Here is an 18195-nt window from a genome sequence, read left to right on the forward strand (position 1 = left end):
ACATGGGGATAATTTCCACTTTGCAGGCAGTATTATACATTTTGACAAATGTTAGTAAATTCTTCAAATCACAGCTTTTGGAATTAGCACAATTTTAAAATTTGGTCACTTTTATTTTTAAATTAGCAGCTGTAAGTTCATTTAAAAAAAGGAGTGGAGAAAACCTAAATTAAAATCTCCTTATGTGGAAAACTTTCTGGAGGAATTGAGAAGACAAATACAGTAATATTTGTGAAGCACTAGAATACTAGTGAAAGCAACACAGAAAAGCCTCTGAGAAAATGAATAAGTCTGCATTCAGTGCAGTGTTTGGATGGTGGGCCCTGGGCAGTACAGAACACATGGGGCCACACGCTGAATAACAAGAATAAAATTAAACAGTGAATAGCTACCCATTCAGTAAGCACTCTCCACCCTGTGCATTGAATGGGGCAGGGAGTTCGGGGGACAATTCTATGTGATCATGTAATAAAAGACTGTATCATAATGCATATGCAAAAGAGGGCTGAATTAAGGTTGCACAGGCAACCTTGATACTGGCATTTCCTGACTTTATGTAGGGGAAGTAATATATTTTATATGGTACTTAAACACAGCACTGAACCCACCCATAAAGCCCTTTCAAGGTTATTTAACTTAACCCTCCAAAATAGCCACTTCTCTGAAATGGTCAGATGGGCTAATTACACCAACATACAAGGGCAGAGACGCTCTCAATCCAAACTACTACAGAATTACTGGGGTTTGCAATAACATCCAGAACAAAAGAGTAATGCCCTTTCGAACGAACGAACGAGAGAGAGAGAGTGTGTGTGTGTGTGTGTGTTCCCGCCGTGCCTCCAGCTAGCCTATGAGGAAGGTGGCTATTACACAGCAGAGGAGACCCTAATCTCCCCTTAGCCCTTTTCTCCGTCAGTGTGTCTTTCAAACACTAGTAAACCTTCTCCAGATGCAGATGTTTCTTAGACCAGGATGGGTTTGTTGCAGATGTGCGTGCTGGGAGGAGAAGGATGTATATGGCGTCCTAAGGACACATGCCCTCTGGAACTGCCTGTATCTTCTGGGCATGGTGCACAGAGGTCTCTCTTCATGGAGAAGTTCAGCATCCACATCCCAGCAACTACAATCTGCTGTAATAAGAGCAGCTGCTCCCTGGGGGGGTGTCAGCAGAGAGGTGAGTTAGGATGCCTCAAGTTCTGTAACCATTCAGTACAATGCCCCTGCTTCACAACAGCTTTGTCCCAGAGTTCCCAAAGGCAGTGGCTACATGTCTGGTTTTAGGTGAAAAGAGCTTCTTTGCTAGTTTAGAAGCAGCTCAAGGGTTTGTTCTGAGCTCCCTCTTTGGACATTCCCAATCTTAACATTCTTAAAAATTCTAGATACTGTAATGACTCTACTGAGCAGCCGTAGGTCAGCAGAGAGCAGTGTCATGAATCTGCTAAGCGTGGACCTACTTCTGCTCTTCTTCTGACTTCTTCCACAGGGGAAAGGGATGGTAGGAAAACTGGTGGTAGTGCAAGGACAGCAGCTGTTCCTGGTGGCTGGCACTAGTGATTAAGCAGGAGTTTCTGGCATTGCCTGTGTGTAGCTAGGTCTGTCTCAGTGAGGTTTACAGGGGTCTTGTAAATAAGAATATGGTCATAGTACAAGTAAACATATTACACCATAACAGGATTCCGTGACATCACTTTCTCCCCACAGCGGGGCTCTGCCTGTTGCAAGGCATCAAAATCAATCATCATTTAGCTAAATGGGTTGAGCAGCAATACAATGTAAAACATTAAGGTCATTCTTCATAGGGAGATATTTGATGTCCTCTGTGTTCCAAGGACTTCTAGGACCATTATGCGTTCTGTGTTTCCATATATATCAATAACTATTGTACAGTGAGTATTCATCCATGACCATTACACACACACAGTATATTCCAGTACCTATTCTTCTGGAAAGTGAGTCTTACGTAGACCTAGAATAAGTACACACTTTTGCATGTATTACACTCAGACGGATTCTGATTTACGCTAAGGCCACTTTGCATCACTCAGGCAGTGTCAAAGGACCTTAAAGTGGGGTGTAAATTATAGTTACACAATATTAAGGGCCTTTTACACAGCCAGAGTACTGTACGGAGGCCTACAGTTATGTCTACACTTTGAGCTGGGGGTGTAAATTCCAGCTTGAGGAAACATACCTAGACTAGCTCTAGTTGAGCTAGAGTGCTAAAGTCAAAGTGTAGATAGACATGGTGGCATAAGTGGCGGGAGGGGCTAGCTGTCTGAGTACAATCAGGGGAGGGATAGCTCAGTGGTTTGAGCATTGGCCTGCTAAACCCAGGGTTGTGAGTTCAATCCTTGAGAGGGCCATTTAGGGATCTGGGGCAAAAATTGGGGATTGGTCCTGCTTTGAGCAGGGGGTTGGACTAGATGACCTCCTGAGGTCCCTTCCAAACCTGATATTCTATGATTCTAATCCCATCTGAGCTGCTAGGCACATCTTGGGGCAGCTAGCCCATCATGCTGCTATGGCTACTCTCTACTTTCAGCATACTAGCTCCATCAGAGCAAGTCTGGGTATGTCTCTTCATGCTGGTATTTACATCACCTCCTCAAAAGAGGAGACATACATACACTTAACAAACCTGGTTCTCATTTTGACTAGGTTTTATGTATACCTACAACCAGCACACACTCTCTCGGGCATCTGCATACATTTACAACCATTAATGGTTCAAGTATGTTCTGAGTAAATGTATAACTATTGCACATACTGAGTGTGTGCACACATTATATGCACTATGTACATATGCAATGACTGCATGTTCTTTCATGAAGGGCTTCTCTACACAATTATTCAGTTCACAGCAAGCTGGGAGGTGAAGCTAGCCCATATTAGACTGCCACAGACTAACTATCTGTGTGGACCGTGCTGACTCGCATTAAAAGTAGGTTAATGTACTTTGATTTACTCCTTTTTCAAAGAGGACTAAATCAAAGTGCATTAATGAACTGTGGTCATTTTATACTCCATGGCTCAGTGGTTAGAGCACTCATCCAAAATACAGGGACATGAGTTCAAATTCGTACTTTGTCTGATATGGAATGGGGACTCGAATACAGGTTTCCCACCTCCCAGCTGAGTGCTCTAAACACTAGGCTATGTCACTCAAATATTTAAATATTCACTGGAGCTGGGATTGGAACCCAGGACTCCCAGGTGAGTGTGCTAACCATTAAGCAATAGAGTCAGTCAGTCTTACGCGATCTCTGGTCTCATTAATATTTTAGTGGAACAACTTCAACAGGGTAGATTCAGAAGGACTCACTGTAGTCATGAGGGCACTTACCTGGGAGTTGGGAAACATGTTCAAGTCCCTGCTCCACATCCAGGCCTCCCCCATTTTGGGTGAGCGCTCTAACCACTGGGCTATACTGTATAAGAGGGGATGCCACCACCCTCACCCTCCTCCAACTGTGTTGGGGGGGGGGGGAGGAGCGAGAGAGGATCTAAGTCCCTTTGTGCATCTAGCTCCCAGTTTTGAAAAAAATCTTACCCTCAGCACATCTTTAACAAGTATACATCCTAGGAGTATGTGTATTTTAGGTACATCAGCACTAAACTACAAAAACTTATCTGGTGTTCTAGAGACCTCTACAACAAAGTGTGCACTCAGATTCTGCAATGATGAGCATGGTATAAGAACCTATGTAGAAAAGAACAAAATAAAATTGCAGAGAGTGAGTGTGTGTGTGTGTTCGTGTTCGTTCTAGGTACATATTTCCCACTGTATGTTTCCCATAGCAGAATATAGTGTTTTAGAAACGTCTATCCACCATTTCTCATTTTGTTGTAAAAGATTTTTCATAATTTATTTTTGCATCACCAAGTTTACCATCCTCACATGGCTTCTCACATTTCTTTACCACCCTACTGAGCTTCTCCAGTTTGATCAGGGTACACTCTAGCCAACTTCCACAATCTTCCTGGCATCTTATGGCTACCCTATAAACTCAGCAACCCCATGCCTTCCAGGATTATATTTCAGAGTCCTCAATTGGGCCATTCAAAAATATTTTGATGGGAGCCAGTGGCAAGTCCTCTTTGGGGAGGATGAAGTTTTGAACTGGGTACCGCTTTACTCCTAGACTAGAGTGTGCTCTATAGGGTTTCTCCTCTGTGACCTGAGTCTTGGCCATCCCTGTGTCAGAGTCCCATGCCTGGCCATGACGGAGCTTCTTGAAGGTGTTCCGGAAACCTTCAGTGCTAAAGTAGTAAATTAGGGGGTCCAGAGAGCAGTTCATGCTGGCTAACAGCACTGTGACAATAAGCACCTGGCGCACGGAGTCCCGAACTGGTGGCTCAGCCTGAATCACGTGGGCCTTTATCATCCCATACACTGCCAGAGTTGTGTTGTAGGGCACAAAGCAGATGATGAAGATTACCAGATTGACCACAAGCAGGCGGATAGTCTTCTGCTGGTGCAGGCTCTGTGTCCCACTGGCCTGGCATAGCTTCTGGAAGATTCTAATTGAGCAGTACATCACAGAGGTCAGTGGCAAGAGGAAGCCCAGGATTTCAGCCAGAATGACCAGTGGGAAGATGCGCTTCTGCCACAGGCCATCACTGAAGCTTTCAAAACACAGAGCGATGGTCTGGTTCCCTTTGATGCAGGAACTTGACCTGTGGACACCAGCAGCTGGAACAGAGCCCACCAGGATAAGCACCCACACCACCAGGCAGAGCAGCCGGGCCAACTTGGGCCGCCGAAGGTGGCGCCAGCGGAGTGGGTGGACAATGGCAATGTAGCGGTCCAGGTTGATGCACATGAGGAAGAGGCAGCTGCCATACATGTTGATCTGGAAGAGGGAACCTGACACCTGGCAAAGGAAATTGCCAAATGGCCAGTGCTGGCTGGAGTAGTAAGAGAGCCGTAGTGGCAGCGAGAGTGTGAAGAGCAGGTCGCTTACTGCTAGGTTGAACATATAGATGCTCACCACAGACTTGAGGTGCAGGTAGCGCAGGAAGACCCAGAGTGCCACAGCATTGAGCATCAAACCTGCCACAAAGATCAGGCTGTACCCAACCAGGTGCAGCCGGTGGTTGGAGCTGTAATCTTTGCATTGGTCCAGACTTTGAGAGATGCTGGCATTTGACATGCCCGGCAGAACCTGTACAGGGTCTCAGTGATGTAGTTCAGGCCACTGATAGACAAATGGAGCACATTAAGGGGCGTGGAGGAAGATCATTACCCTCAGGGGAGCAGGGGTCAGGTCATCCCCCCCCACCCTTTGGAAGTGGATGGGTGTCTCTCTCTCTGCAGATTCCGTCACCAGCTCTTCAATGCGTCTCCTGGAATCGGTGGTTTGGAGGTCAATCACTGGTTACATTTCACAGATTCTTTCCAGCAGTTGTGGTGATGTGGATGCAATGCCGGGTTCTTGCCAGATGTGGAACGACAACAGTTCCTGATCAGAGTGAAAAATCAAGAAGGATGAGTCTAATTTATAAGGGAGAAAAAGCTCCAGGGTGTTGGCTTCTGCCCTTAGTACACACAGAAAAATAAAATAGACTGAGAAATAAGTATTCCAGAAGACAGAAGAGAGGAGAAAGAGGGATGGAGGAAGTAAGAGAAGGAGCAGAAAGATAATAGAAGGAGATGGGGCAGGGTGGTCGGGGGAGGCAGGGAGGGCAAAGTCTAAGGTAAGGTTGAATGATAAACAATTTCTGAGTGAATGTCTGTGAAAACAAGCCTGAGCTTCAGAGAATGATAAAAGTTTGTCCAGATTAGAATTTGTGCTCCTGTTTTAACTTTAATCAACACAACTGTAAATGCTATTCTAGGTGCTCCATCAACATTTGTTCCAGACACAAATTTATCAGTTTACCCTAGTCTAGACAAACCCACAAGGTAAAAACTGATGCACATATCCTCCCCGCATGCAGACATGAAGAGACTATATTTCTTCGAGATGAGCCTGTACACAGTTATGCAGGAGACCTGGCAGACACACCATCTCACTGGAGCTGTTGGGTGTGCTAGCCACCTGCCATTCAGACTAAATGAGGGAACAATTTAATATCCCCTTTGTCTGGTGATAGCTGGAACAATGAAAACCACTGACCAAGGACTAGACTGCCTGAAAGCCTGTGCAGGCCAAGGGGGTCCCCAGAGGTCTGGAACACAGATTATTTTGGGGGATTATTTTGATTGCAGCAGAGAGAGAGAGAGAGAGAAGGAGGAGAAAAACCACAAGAGAAGCACACAAAGGTGTCAAGGAAGCCTCAGAGACAGTCAGAGAAGTACTTGTAGCGTGCACATGAGAAAAAAGCTATGAGAGAGAGCTTTTGGGTAGAGCACCGGCTAAAAAGAGGCTTGGAATTGTGAGCAAAGAGACTGTCTCCTACTGTTTGATTCCTACTGTGGTCAGGGAAAACAGGACTTTGTACGTTCTCGGTAAATTAACAGGATTTTATCAAAAAAGTACCTGACTATCTTCAAATTTCTCCTCCTAACAGGATGGCCCACAAGATCTTGAATAACGGCTAACCACTCAGGTCAAAATGAGACAACTCAGTTGTGCATGTGCAGCAGACCAATGGCACCTTCTGCAAGCAATCCCTATTGTGGCATCTGTGCTCTTTCCCCTTGGGGTTCCAACATTCAGGAAATGAGAATATAAGAGGGACAGGGGACCCAAACATCTCAGTTCTTTCCCACCTGAACCTCAGATCCTGGTGGAGCAACAGGGCTCTCAGGAAGAGGGGAAGCGGTCAGCTAATGTGAATGTGCAAAGGCTCCTATCAAGGAAATTCATTTATTGGTAAATAAACACAGGTTCTCCACCTTACAATAATGGGAATTCTTCAAGATGCTTTGTCCACACAGATCCCACTGAAGGGCTGCATTTTCATGAGCTCAGAATATTTTTGGCCAGCAGCAGCTGCTGAGTTTGCATATGTTCCCACTCCCAAAGGTGGAAAGTGTGCAGCAGCCCCTGCTACCACTCAGTTCCTACAGAACATCTCACTAAAGGACTCCATATCAGTGGGAAAGGAGGGCAGGTCATGGGATCCATGTGGACAACAGCATCCAATTATTGTGAGGTAAATAGCCTCTCTTTCTTCTTCAACATTTGTCTATACAGATCCCACCATAGGTAGTGGGGAATCACAAGTCTCAAACATGGGTCCCCAGCCAGTCCTCAGTCTGCAGCTATCACCAGGCAGCTCAAGGGTACTGGCAAGGAGTGTCGCCTGGTGGACTCTAGTTCACCTTAGGCATTGCCCACATAGCTCCCAATTGGAGGGGATGTCCGGGCCTCTCTGATTGGCTCAGCCTCACAATTTAAGCCAGAAGGAGGCACAGAAATTTGTCTGAGCAACTATGTACATCCCTGGCTGGCTGCTACATTGGACACTGTCTTCTCATCTGACTCCCAAGCCCTGCCTTGTTCCCGATTCCTGCCTTTCTGTCCTGTTCCTGGTACCTGCACTCCTGCCTTGTTCCAGATCCCTGCTTCTGAGCCCCAATTGCTGTCTACTGACCACAGCTCTGACCAGTGGCTTGATTCCTGGCTCTGATTCCGGCTCCAACCCTTGGCTCGATGCTGGACTCTGACTACAGCTCTGACACTTGGCTTGACTCCCAAATCTGTCTCCGTCACTGACCTCCAGTTCCTGGCTTCTGACTCCTGCTTTGGCCACGAGGCATGACCACCATTGCTCAAACCATGAGGCCTGATTGCCTATGTTCTAGTCTACAACAGTTTGCTCAGCCCACCAACCCCTCCGAGTTGGGCCCAGCCAGATATGGACCCAGCAGAGCGCCCCCTTCCCCAAGGAGTGCTGGTGCTCTATGAATAGGTGTCCCGCCTCCAGATAGACAACCAAGCTATGCAGGTGCAGATGGCACAGCTGGTCACTGAGAATCAGGCACTGCAGGGGCAAGTCCATCAACTCTGTGCAGAGAACATTGCACCCTGGGCCCGCTATGGGCCACATCCTGACCTGAGTCAGGACCTGTTTTCCCCCTCCCAGAGTACTTCAGTGGGGATTGTTCCCAATTTTGAGGCTTCATGAACTAGTGCTGCCTATCGGTCTTGCTTTGCCCACAAATGTACTCATCCAGCAGGCACTATCAACCATCTTTGGGGACCCACATTGTGCTCTCTATCTGCAGAGCAGAAGCTCTGACAGGGGGTTAGGCACAGCCGCCTCCTGTGCGGCACACTTCTGCCATCTCACATTGGACATGGGGTGGAATGAGGTGTGGTTGCTTTTCCAGAGGGGCCTGCTGGACAGGTTAAAGGAGGCTAAAGTTGGGACCCTGACAGATCCGGTGCCTTTATCAATCTTGACAGTTGGCTGCATGAACAGCGGGAAGAAAGATAGGTGGCATCAGAGCCATGCCCATTGCTATTGGGTCCTACTCTGCAAGTTGAGCCCATGCCAGTTGATCTGGCCTACCGACTACTCACCACCAAGTAAAGAGAGTGCCAGCAACATTTTAACCTGTGTGTCTTCTGCAGTGAACTGGGTCATGCAACACTGATTGCTCCTTGAGGATCCCAGATCAGAGAGAACTAGGAAAATGAGCCAGCCCAGGCTTGGTAAAGGGTGCTGGCCCGAGCATCTTGACAAAATGTGCTTGAGTGTCAAGCCTTTGCCATAGCTAGCATTCAGCATGCATTCCACCAACCAACACCATGTTTGCAAGTACCAGATGAGCTGTGTGTTCTAGAGTGCTCCCTTCCAATCTCTCTGCAGCAGGCTCTCATTAACTTGGGTCCAGTGGATGACTATTGATCTGGATGCAGTCCAGACCCTACAGATTTTCTTAAGGCTCAAGCCTGTTCCAGACCTAGTAGAGGTCACTGTGCAAGTGCACCAAGAGATGCTGCAGTTCAGTTCCATTCACCCCCCGCACATTTTCCCCGATCCTGGGAATTTCTTGGCTGACCCTCCATAATCTTCTAGTTCATGCTAGTGAATGAAAGGCCAGCTTCTCTTCAGAACACTGCTGGCAGCACTGCTTGACTCCAAGAAGTAGAGCACGCATAGTAGAGCCCTGATGGCCACAAGCGGAAGTAGCTGGTGTCTGACAGACTCACCTACTGATCTTTCTAGTACAGTGACTTTGCCACTGTATTTATTTAAAAAAAAAAAGACACATAAAGACATCCTACTTCTGCATAGGGATGAAGACTGCCCAGGTGAACTGCAGCCAGGAGCAAAAAATCTGTTCACTCTGTTGGTTACATTTATGCCATATCTGAACCTGAATTGGCTGCCCTGTGAACCTGCCTGCAGGAGAACTGCGCCAAGGGCTTTATTCGCAAGTCTACCTCACCTACTGGGCACCAATCCTCTTTGTTAAAAAGAAAGATAGTAGCCTCCAACTTTGCATGGACTACCAAGCATTGAATCAGGTCACTGTTAGGAACTGGTACCCCGTCTCTAATTCCCAAATTATTGGACCACGTGGGGGATGCCTGACTATACACAAAATTGGACCTTTGCTGGGCACGTAACCTGGGGAGGAGTGGAAGATAGTCTTTCAAAAATGCTATGGACATTTTGTATACCTTGTGGTGCCTTTTGGTTTAATCAATGCCCCTGCCAGATTTCAAACATTTTATTAACAGTGTGTTCTAGGATATTCTGGACCAGTATGTGGTGGTACATCTGGATAACATACTTCCAGACAGTGCTGAGCAACATACCATGCATGTCTGTTCTGTCCTTGGAAGGCTATGCCAATATCACCTCTACCCTTAGTTTAAGAAATGTAGTTTTGGTCAGGCATCCATAGAATTGTTAGGGTTCATCTTATCCCCGAGGGTATCGAGACGGAGTCTCATCAGGTGAAAGCAGTCCTCGACTAGGCAGCTACACAGAACATCTGAGAACTGTGGCACTTCCTGGGATTCATGAATTTCTATTGGCGATTCATCCCAATGTACTCAGAGCACATCACCCCCCTCACTGCCCTTCATCCCCTGCACTGGCCAGCCCTCCTCCCAGGAAACCACCCAGCTCTAGATGGATCAAGTTGTCTGCCTCCATGGCCTCCCAGAGGGCATCATCTCTGATCACGGTGCACGATTTATCTCCTGCTTCTGGCATGAAGTTCTCTGGATGTTGGGTATTCTTGCTTTTCTCTCCTCCACTTCTCCCCAGTCAAACAGTCAGACAGAAAGAACAAACCAAAGTTTGAAACAGTACTTACAGCGCTATATAAACCACCACCAGGATGACTGGTACTCACTACTATCCCACGTGGAGTTTGCGTACTATAACGTGGAACAATTGTCTACAACAGCGGTTCTCAAACATTAGCAACCTGAGGACCCCCCATTTTGATTTTAAGATTTTTTGCAGTTCTCCGAGCCCCCCACTCAGTCCCAAGTCCCACCCACACTCCACCCTTCCCCCAAGGCCTCACCCCTCCCTGCCTCTTTCCACACTCTCCTCCGAATGCACCCCATCCCCGCTCCTCCCCCTCCCAGCACACCACTCAACAGCTGTTCCCCAGCATGCAGGAAGCGCTGGGAGGGAGGGGGAAGAGTTGATCAGCAGGGACCACAGACCCCATAGACTACCCTCACGGACCCACAGGGGTCTGCGGACCCCAGTTTGAGAAACGCGGGTCTACAAGACAAAGGCCCCCCTCCTTTTTCCACCCCAAACTATGGGTTCCACACTAGTTTCTATCAAAGAACTACCCACAACCCTGCAGCTTTTGATTGGGTGCAACAGATCCATTGGACCAAGATGATCTGAAAACCCACTTAGAGGCCAGAAGAAGCTACAAGCAATTTGCAGCCTGTCAATGACAAGGACGGCCCACTTTTTCCATAGGTCAGATGGTGTGGCTTTTGGCCAAACATCTGTATGCAGACAGGCCATCTTGTAAACTGGATTACTACTTCCTGACCGCCGACTGAATTTGCTGCCAAATCAATCCACTTACCTTTGAACTCCTCCTGCCCTGATCCCTACAAATCCACCCAGTGTTTCTCACATCGCTTCTAAAGCTCCATATACAGGACACGTTTTCTCACCATTCTCAACTGCCCGTCCCCACTAACCCCATCAATACGTGTTTAAGGCCATGACAAATACGTCATCCATTATATCCTTGATGCAAGAATGAAATGGGGTAAACTCTACTATTTGATTGGGAGGGTTACAGTCCCGAGGAATGCTCCTGGTAACCCACAGAAAATGTCCATGCCCTGACCTAGTAAAGGCCTTCCACAAGAACCATCCTGGAAAACCCAGCCCACTGACAACTGGAGGGCACCCTAAGTGGTGAGTGTTATGAGGGATCGTGAGTCTCAAACCCAGCTCTGTGGGTCTTCAGGCAGGCCTCAAACCACAGCTATGACCTGGCAGCTCACTAGTACCAGCAGGGAATGTGGGCTGGTGGACCCTAGCTCACCATAAGCACCACCCATGAAGATCTCAATTGGAGAAGCTGTCCGACCTCTCCTATTGGCTCAGACTCGCTATTTAAGTCAGAAGGAGGCAAAAAAAGTTGTTTGAGCCACTAGGTATATCCTTGGCTGGCTGCTAATTCAGACTCTGCCTTCCCTCCTGATTTCTGTCCTGTTTCTGCACTCCTGCCTTGTTCCAGATCCCTGCTTCTACTCCCCACCCCTGGCTACTAGCCCTGGCTCCGACCCTTAGATCAATTCCTGACTCTGACTCTTGGCTTGACTCCCAACTCTGTCTCCATCACTGACCTCCAGTTCCTGACTTACTCTTGGCTTATCTCCTGATTTTTAACTCTGGCTCTGACCCTTGACTTGACTCCTGGTTCCTTGCTCCAGCTCTGACCCTTTGCTCTGCCTCTCAGTTCCTGTTCTTGACTCTTTTCAAGGTCTATTTCATGAGCCACCCCAGGAGAATAGGGAGAGAAAAAAAATAATCTAGGAATAGGGCTTCTACTGTCATAAGAGAATGAAGTTGCAGACAAGAACTTTCCCACTATTGGAAGTTTAGCAAGTACTATGCTATAGGGTGACTAAATACACTCTTGTTGTCCATGTCTAGATGATGGGCTGAAATAATTGCAAGATGAACCTTTGCTGAAGATATGGATAGTTCCAGTGATTTGAGATGTAATATGTATTAGAGGATTGCTAACATTGGGCCTGCTGTTGGAGAGAGGTTAGTATTGGTCATCCACAGCAAAACCTTCTTGGCAGTGAGACATTTTTTGGAATTCAGCAGGATCTCCTGAACTTGGGCTGAGCAATGAAGTCCCATAGTTCAAGCTGCAAGATAGAGAGACTCTAAGGATGTTGAATCTGTCTCTCCCTCTGAATTAGTAAATCCAGCAAAACTGGGAGGAACAGAGGATTCCCATGGTAGACCTGCAGCAAGTCAGAATACCACCATTGTCTGGTCCATGCCGGTGCAATGGGTTGTCCTGTCTGATTCTCCATAGCTCCCTTGGGTATTAAAGCAGAGGTTTTCAAACTTTTATTTCATTTGTGGATCCCTAAACAATTTCAAATGGAGGTGTGAACCTCTTTGGAAATCTTAGACCTAGTCTGTGGACAATTGTGGGGTCCATGGACCACAGATTGAAAACTACTGTATTAGAGGAATTAGTGAAAGGCATTAAGAGGCCTGTTCCCCAGTCCAGGAGGAAATTATCCATTACTGACTGTCCCGGTTTTCTGTCCATCAGAATCTCTTGGATTTGGTATTGTAACCTTGCCACCCACGTTTATGAAATATCCAGTCTGCTACAGACTGTTTTAGAGACAACTCATGTTTGGTCATGAAGGTTTCAGCTCGGTTTCATAGAATGCAGCTCATTCTGATTAGAAGGAGTTTTTGGGGCTGAATCCTGAGGAAGGGATGGAACTGGGGGAGGAGCAGAGTGCCTCTCTCAGCAGAAGGACCTTTGGAACCACAGACAGGACATGGTCACTAGTTCTGAACCAGCTTTTTTTTTTGCCTTATATCCAGAGTTAGGGGTTGACAGGGATCCCAGGCCTGGTTTCTTAGATCCTGAAAGGAACCCTGCGCAGAAGATGGTCTCTTACAGATCCCTGAAGTCCCCAAGACATCTAAAATTTCTGCATCTGGGCACGTACACAGGTACCTAAGTCCTGCCACTACCCAGCAGCTCAGCATCTAACACATGTCTAAACCCTAGCAGGATTCACAAACTAGGCACTGCCCTGTCTATCTGGCCTTTGGGGCCCAATCCCGTAATCATAGTCTGATCACATCTAAACCACACAAAATGGACAGAGGAGGAGGTAGGGGTGCCCTCCATTATAACCTTTAGCCTAGCGTTTAGGGCATGAGTGGGCAGACTTTTTGGCCTGAGGGCCACACTGGGCAATAGAAATTATATGGCGGGCCATGAACACTCACAAAATTGGGGCAAGGGCGCTGAAGGGGGTGAGGGCTCTGGTTGGGGGTGTGGGCTCTGGGGTGGGGCTGGGGATGAGAGGTTTGGGGTGCAGGAGGGTGCTTTGGGCTGGGATCGAGGTGTTTGGAGAGCATGTGGGAGATCAGGGCTGGGGAGAGGCTCGGGGTGCAGGCTCTGAGCAATGCTTATCTCAAGCGGCTCCCAGAAGCAGCGGCATGTTCCTTCTCTGGCTTCTATGCATGGAGCATCCCTCAACCCTGCTAGTGCTGGAGTGGGCCCATGAGGCTGCTTTGGGAGCTGCATGGTGTGGACCCTGACCCGGCACCCTGGCTGGAGCTGGTGGGCCCTCTTAAAATGGCTCACAGGCTGGATCTGGCCCACGGGCCATAGTTTGCCCACCGCTGCAGCACCCCCTGGCTTGAAGTGGTTTCCACTATATACAGGGTTTACAGTTTGGTTCAATGGCTCTCAGCACCCCCACTACACAAATTGTTCCAGCATCCCTGTGCTCCAGGCCAGGCAGAGGGAGGAATTCATTCTGTGTTTCCCATCTCCTGGCTGAGTGCCCTAACCACCAGCCTAAAGTTACATAGTGGGGCTCTACCACTGTGATTGCCACCTCAGTTTCTTCTTGAAAGAGGACTGACCTGGCTTAGGGGCTTAATTCCAGGATAGGGCTCATGGCTGTAAATCCCATGCAGAGATAGGCCCCTCCCTTCAGCCCACAGGTAGGTGCCTATGGCTCCACCCTTAGCATTTCCTATTGGCTAGGCTGCTCCCTGCTCAGCTTTCTGGCTTTTGTGAATCCAGTTCTTAGGTACCTAACTCTCCCCATCATTGTAAAGCAAGCCTGGATGTCTAGCTTGGGCCTGGGAATTCCATTAGGGGGCAAGGAACTGCAATGCTGGAAATTCCCCATTGTGAATCAACTTAGCTGCTAGTACCTCCTGTTGCTGGCTCTGTCTCACCTACTTGCCCATGGAGAAGAGGACTGATATGCAGACCACTGAGATGGGGCGTTTGCCTCACCAAAGCATGCTGGGCACCAAACGTGTATCTTTAGTAGGAAAGACCCATGGATGAGATGCATAGCATTGGAACTTGGATCACTTCACTATGGGGTCTGTTATTATGTATCCTGCTGGAAATTAAGTCACAGGTATGGGCTCAAAGAGAATTTCATGTATTCCCTGCAGCTGTCTAAAATTTTACTTAATAACTATACCCTAACCTCAAATATGTAATAACTCATTTCAAAGACATTTTCAACAAAAATCAGCAGAATAATCAACAAAGTCAATGACAGAATGGGGCAGAGGCTCCAGGTCTGCAGTTGAAAGGAATGGCAGCATATGGAGCATGCAGCCCCATTTTATACCCTTGCCTGCGCAGAGCCGTGCGGGACGGGGTGAACAGGCTCCCCAATGGACAAGAGTTCCAGAAGGTACCACTGGTCTATTCACTTTGAGTGGATTTCTAAGTGTGAATGTGCAGAGGCCACATGACAAAGAAAGATGGTGATCATCAATAATGTAAGTGGCTGCTTTCACTTGAGGATCCCAAAGCACTTAACATTTAATTAACAGAGCCTTACACTACCACCACCAGTGAAAAAAGACAAAGAGTAATCCAGAATCACCTTGCCCACCCCTGACATGCCGGTGTCTCTGGGGTATGACAAAGTAGCTGTTTAACAGCAACACAGCACAAGTCTAAAACAGGGAGTGAAGGAGCATCCCATAACCCATTCAAAGCACAGGAAGGCAAAATGGAATCAACCTAAGCCTGTATTTGACCAGGCTAGCAGAGGGTATTTAAGGACCACAAAGGGTGAAGGTATCTGTTTTAGCTTAACAGACATTTTCAACTGCCTAGTAATCTCTGGCCTCATAGTGAGACACTGGGATCAGTACTGACTCTTGGAGGAGCATACACCCTTCTGATTCACCCACAGCAATCACTGCAGAATGGTCTATCAAAGCTCTGACCACACCAACCCTGCTTCGCTTGTGAAAATAGGGCTTACAGAGGAGTTATCTGTCTATACACACTGCATGCACCTTCTGACACACTCATGTCCACCAACACACAGTGCCAGGAACAAAACAAGCTACTTTTATCTTAGAGGAAGGAAAACAAATGAAAGGAACAAAGTAAAGTCTCCTGGAGAAAATGCAGTATCTCCCCACCGCAAAAGGTGCAGCAATCCATGCTCCCACACTCAGTTTCAATAAGGTCTCTTTATATCACGCTATCCCTGAGAATGCCTTGTGCAGCGAGCTGTGTATGTGGTTTTTCACCAAGGCTGATCTAATATTTCCAAACCCAGGAGTTAAAACACCCTGAATCAGCCTCCAAAAAAACCCATGAGATTATTTTAAATTATCTCATTATTTTAAAGTCAAATAAATTGTGGATTTAGACTTTTTGAAGTCATAGAGTTTAAATTCAGAATGGACCACCAGATCATCTTGCCTGACCGAATGTACAGCACAGGCCACCTGGTTTCTGAGTCTTTAGGTTATTTGATGAACCTCAGCCTTGACACCCCCATTATCAATGTTTTTTGTAACTCAAAGGCCTCAACATCTGTATTTGACATGAAAGCCGAGATTCCCATTTTCATTTCTAATTCTCTAAATCAGTGGCTCTCAACCTTTCCAGACTACTATACCCTTTCAGGAATCTGATTTGTTTTGCGTACCTCCAAGTTTCACCTCACTTAAAAAAAACCTCCTTGCTTACAAAATCAGGCATAAAAATACAAGAGTCACAGCACACTAGTACTGAAAAATTGCTGACTCTCTCATTTTTACCATATAATTATAAAATAAATCCATTAGAATATAGAATATTGTACTTACAGTTCAGTCTATAGAACAGTATAAACAAGTCATTATCTGTATGAAAATTTAGTTTGTACTGACTTGGCTAGTGCTTTTTATGTAGCCTGTTGTAAAACTAGGCAAATATCTCAGTGAGATGACGCACCCCTGGTTAAGAACCACTGCCCTAAATCACCAGAGGGAAGCACACCGTATTTATAGGCCCAAAGGGCAGGTTTTGGTCACATGTTCAGAGGATTGCTTGTGTCTGTTACCCAAAAATTCGCTTTCTGTCTCCTTACCTTTCTCCGAGCAGAGCTGGAAGCAGGTGAATGCCCTTGTCCTGATGACCACAGCCACTGTGCAGACTTCAATTAAGCAATCAAAACTGAAAGCAGAGCAGAAACAAAGTGGATGTAGAAAGGCAGACAGGAAACTAGCGACTGCACCTCCCATCCAGTGTAGGACTAGAAGGGACCTGCTGGGTCACTGAGTCCAGTCCTCTGCTGTTACAGGCAAATCTGTCATATAATCCCATTCCTAAATGTATCAAGATCCATTTTAAAACCAGTTAGGTTTCTTCCCCCTTTCTTCCTATTGAGAGGTTTTTCCAAAACCTCACTCCTCTGGTGGTTAGAAACCTTCTTCTGATTTCCAACCTGAATGTATTCAAGGCCACTTTATACCCACTTGTTCTTGTGCTAGCATTGTCTGTTTAGCTTACATAGCTCTTCTCCCTTCCTTTACACCCCTAATATGTATTTACAGAGAGAAATCTTATCTCCTCTAGACTAACAAAATGAAGTCTGAAACAAGCCAAGCTCTTCCAGCCTTCTCTCATAAGATTAGGTGCTTCATTTCTCTGATCATTCTGGTAGCTCTTTGCTGCACCTGTTCCAGAGTGAATAGCTCTTTAGTGAACACCGGTGACCAGAACTGCACACAGAGGCACTACTTCCCCCTAACTCTCTGCATGTGGCTGCTTAACACTCTCTTCGTTACTTGCTGTTTTTCTCTCCCTCTCTCCTTCATTTCCCCTTCTCATTCTATCTTCTTCCTGTTGCCCTGCTGGGTTGGCCTCAGCAAATGGACTTTGCTGTCTGCAGGTGATATGCCTGCCGAGCCACACTTCTATGAAAGCAGAAGCGAAAACAGTTGTGAAATGTAAGTAACTCCCTCGGACTGCAGCAGCAGATTCCCTGAAACATGGGGACTCTGGAAACATAAGGACACATTCACTTTTGACCCATTGCTTCTCCTCACTCCCCCCACCCCAAATCATTCATGGTCAATGGGAAAAAAAAAGTCACCTGTCCTTGGATATTCCCAGCTACAGTAGATGAGAGTGACAAATGGGTAGGAAGTGAGATGGAGAAGAAATTAATCATTACCCAGCAATTGCTGCACCAGGGCTCAGAGACTCCTGTCAGTGCACTGGGCTCCCACTAATCATGGCACTAAAGAATGAAACCCCTGGAGAGCAAAGCCAGCTGTGTATCCCTGGAATGGAACTGTTGCAGAGGGAGAAGGGCCAGAGGGAGCGATGCAGACAGTGTGAGGATTGGGACTGAAGAGGAGGAAAGAACAGCTGGCATCCGTCCCAGTAACCCCACAGCATGGGTCTGTCACTAATTGCACACCAAACCGGCACTAGGCTGAATCAGTTGCAGGATGTGAGACTCTGTGCAATGCTTGGAGGGTGAAAATTCAGGGGTAGCAGGAAGCCTGAGAACGGATCCAAAGGAGAGTAGGAGAGCTTTCTGCCTCTTTCCATAGCCTCTGTAATATCTCTGGTGCCTTTTAACACTGTGGTCTCATTTCCTGTTGTATCTGAGCCCTTCACCTTGGGGAGGCTGTTGGGACCAGGGAGACACTCCTCTTTGCCACACTCTGAGCCCTATGCTTTCTCCCCAACGAGTCTATCACTGCCTCCTGCTTTAGTGAGAACACCCCTTCTGGGGCTGTGAAGCTATTCCA

General features: G+C 47.0%; 1 protein-coding gene across 2 annotated transcripts; it reads right to left on the bottom strand.

Moving 5' to 3' along the window:
• Positions 1 to 3878: 3878 nt before the first annotated feature.
• Positions 3879 to 17320, bottom strand: LPAR5 (lysophosphatidic acid receptor 5). Of its 2 annotated transcripts, XM_048835894.2 has the most exons (3): positions 17110 to 17320; positions 16521 to 16606; positions 3879 to 5462 (listed from the first exon to the last, which is right to left on the bottom strand). In XM_048835894.2, exon 3 carries the CDS (start codon positions 5151 to 5153, stop codon positions 4032 to 4034), a length of 1122 nt encoding a protein of 373 aa, XP_048691851.1. In that variant the 5' UTR covers positions 5154 to 5462; positions 16521 to 16606; positions 17110 to 17320; the 3' UTR covers positions 3879 to 4031. The 2 variants fall into 2 exon arrangements, with proteins under 2 accessions (XP_048691851.1, XP_074980539.1); XM_075124438.1 differs by having other exon boundaries at positions 16521 to 17320.
• Between the last annotated feature and the right edge of the window lie 875 nt (positions 17321 to 18195).

The sequence above is a fragment of the Caretta caretta genome, chromosome 1 (genome assembly GCF_965140235.1).
Source record: "Caretta caretta isolate rCarCar2 chromosome 1, rCarCar1.hap1, whole genome shotgun sequence".
In the NCBI taxonomy this organism is placed as follows: domain Eukaryota; kingdom Metazoa; phylum Chordata; order Testudines; family Cheloniidae; genus Caretta; species Caretta caretta.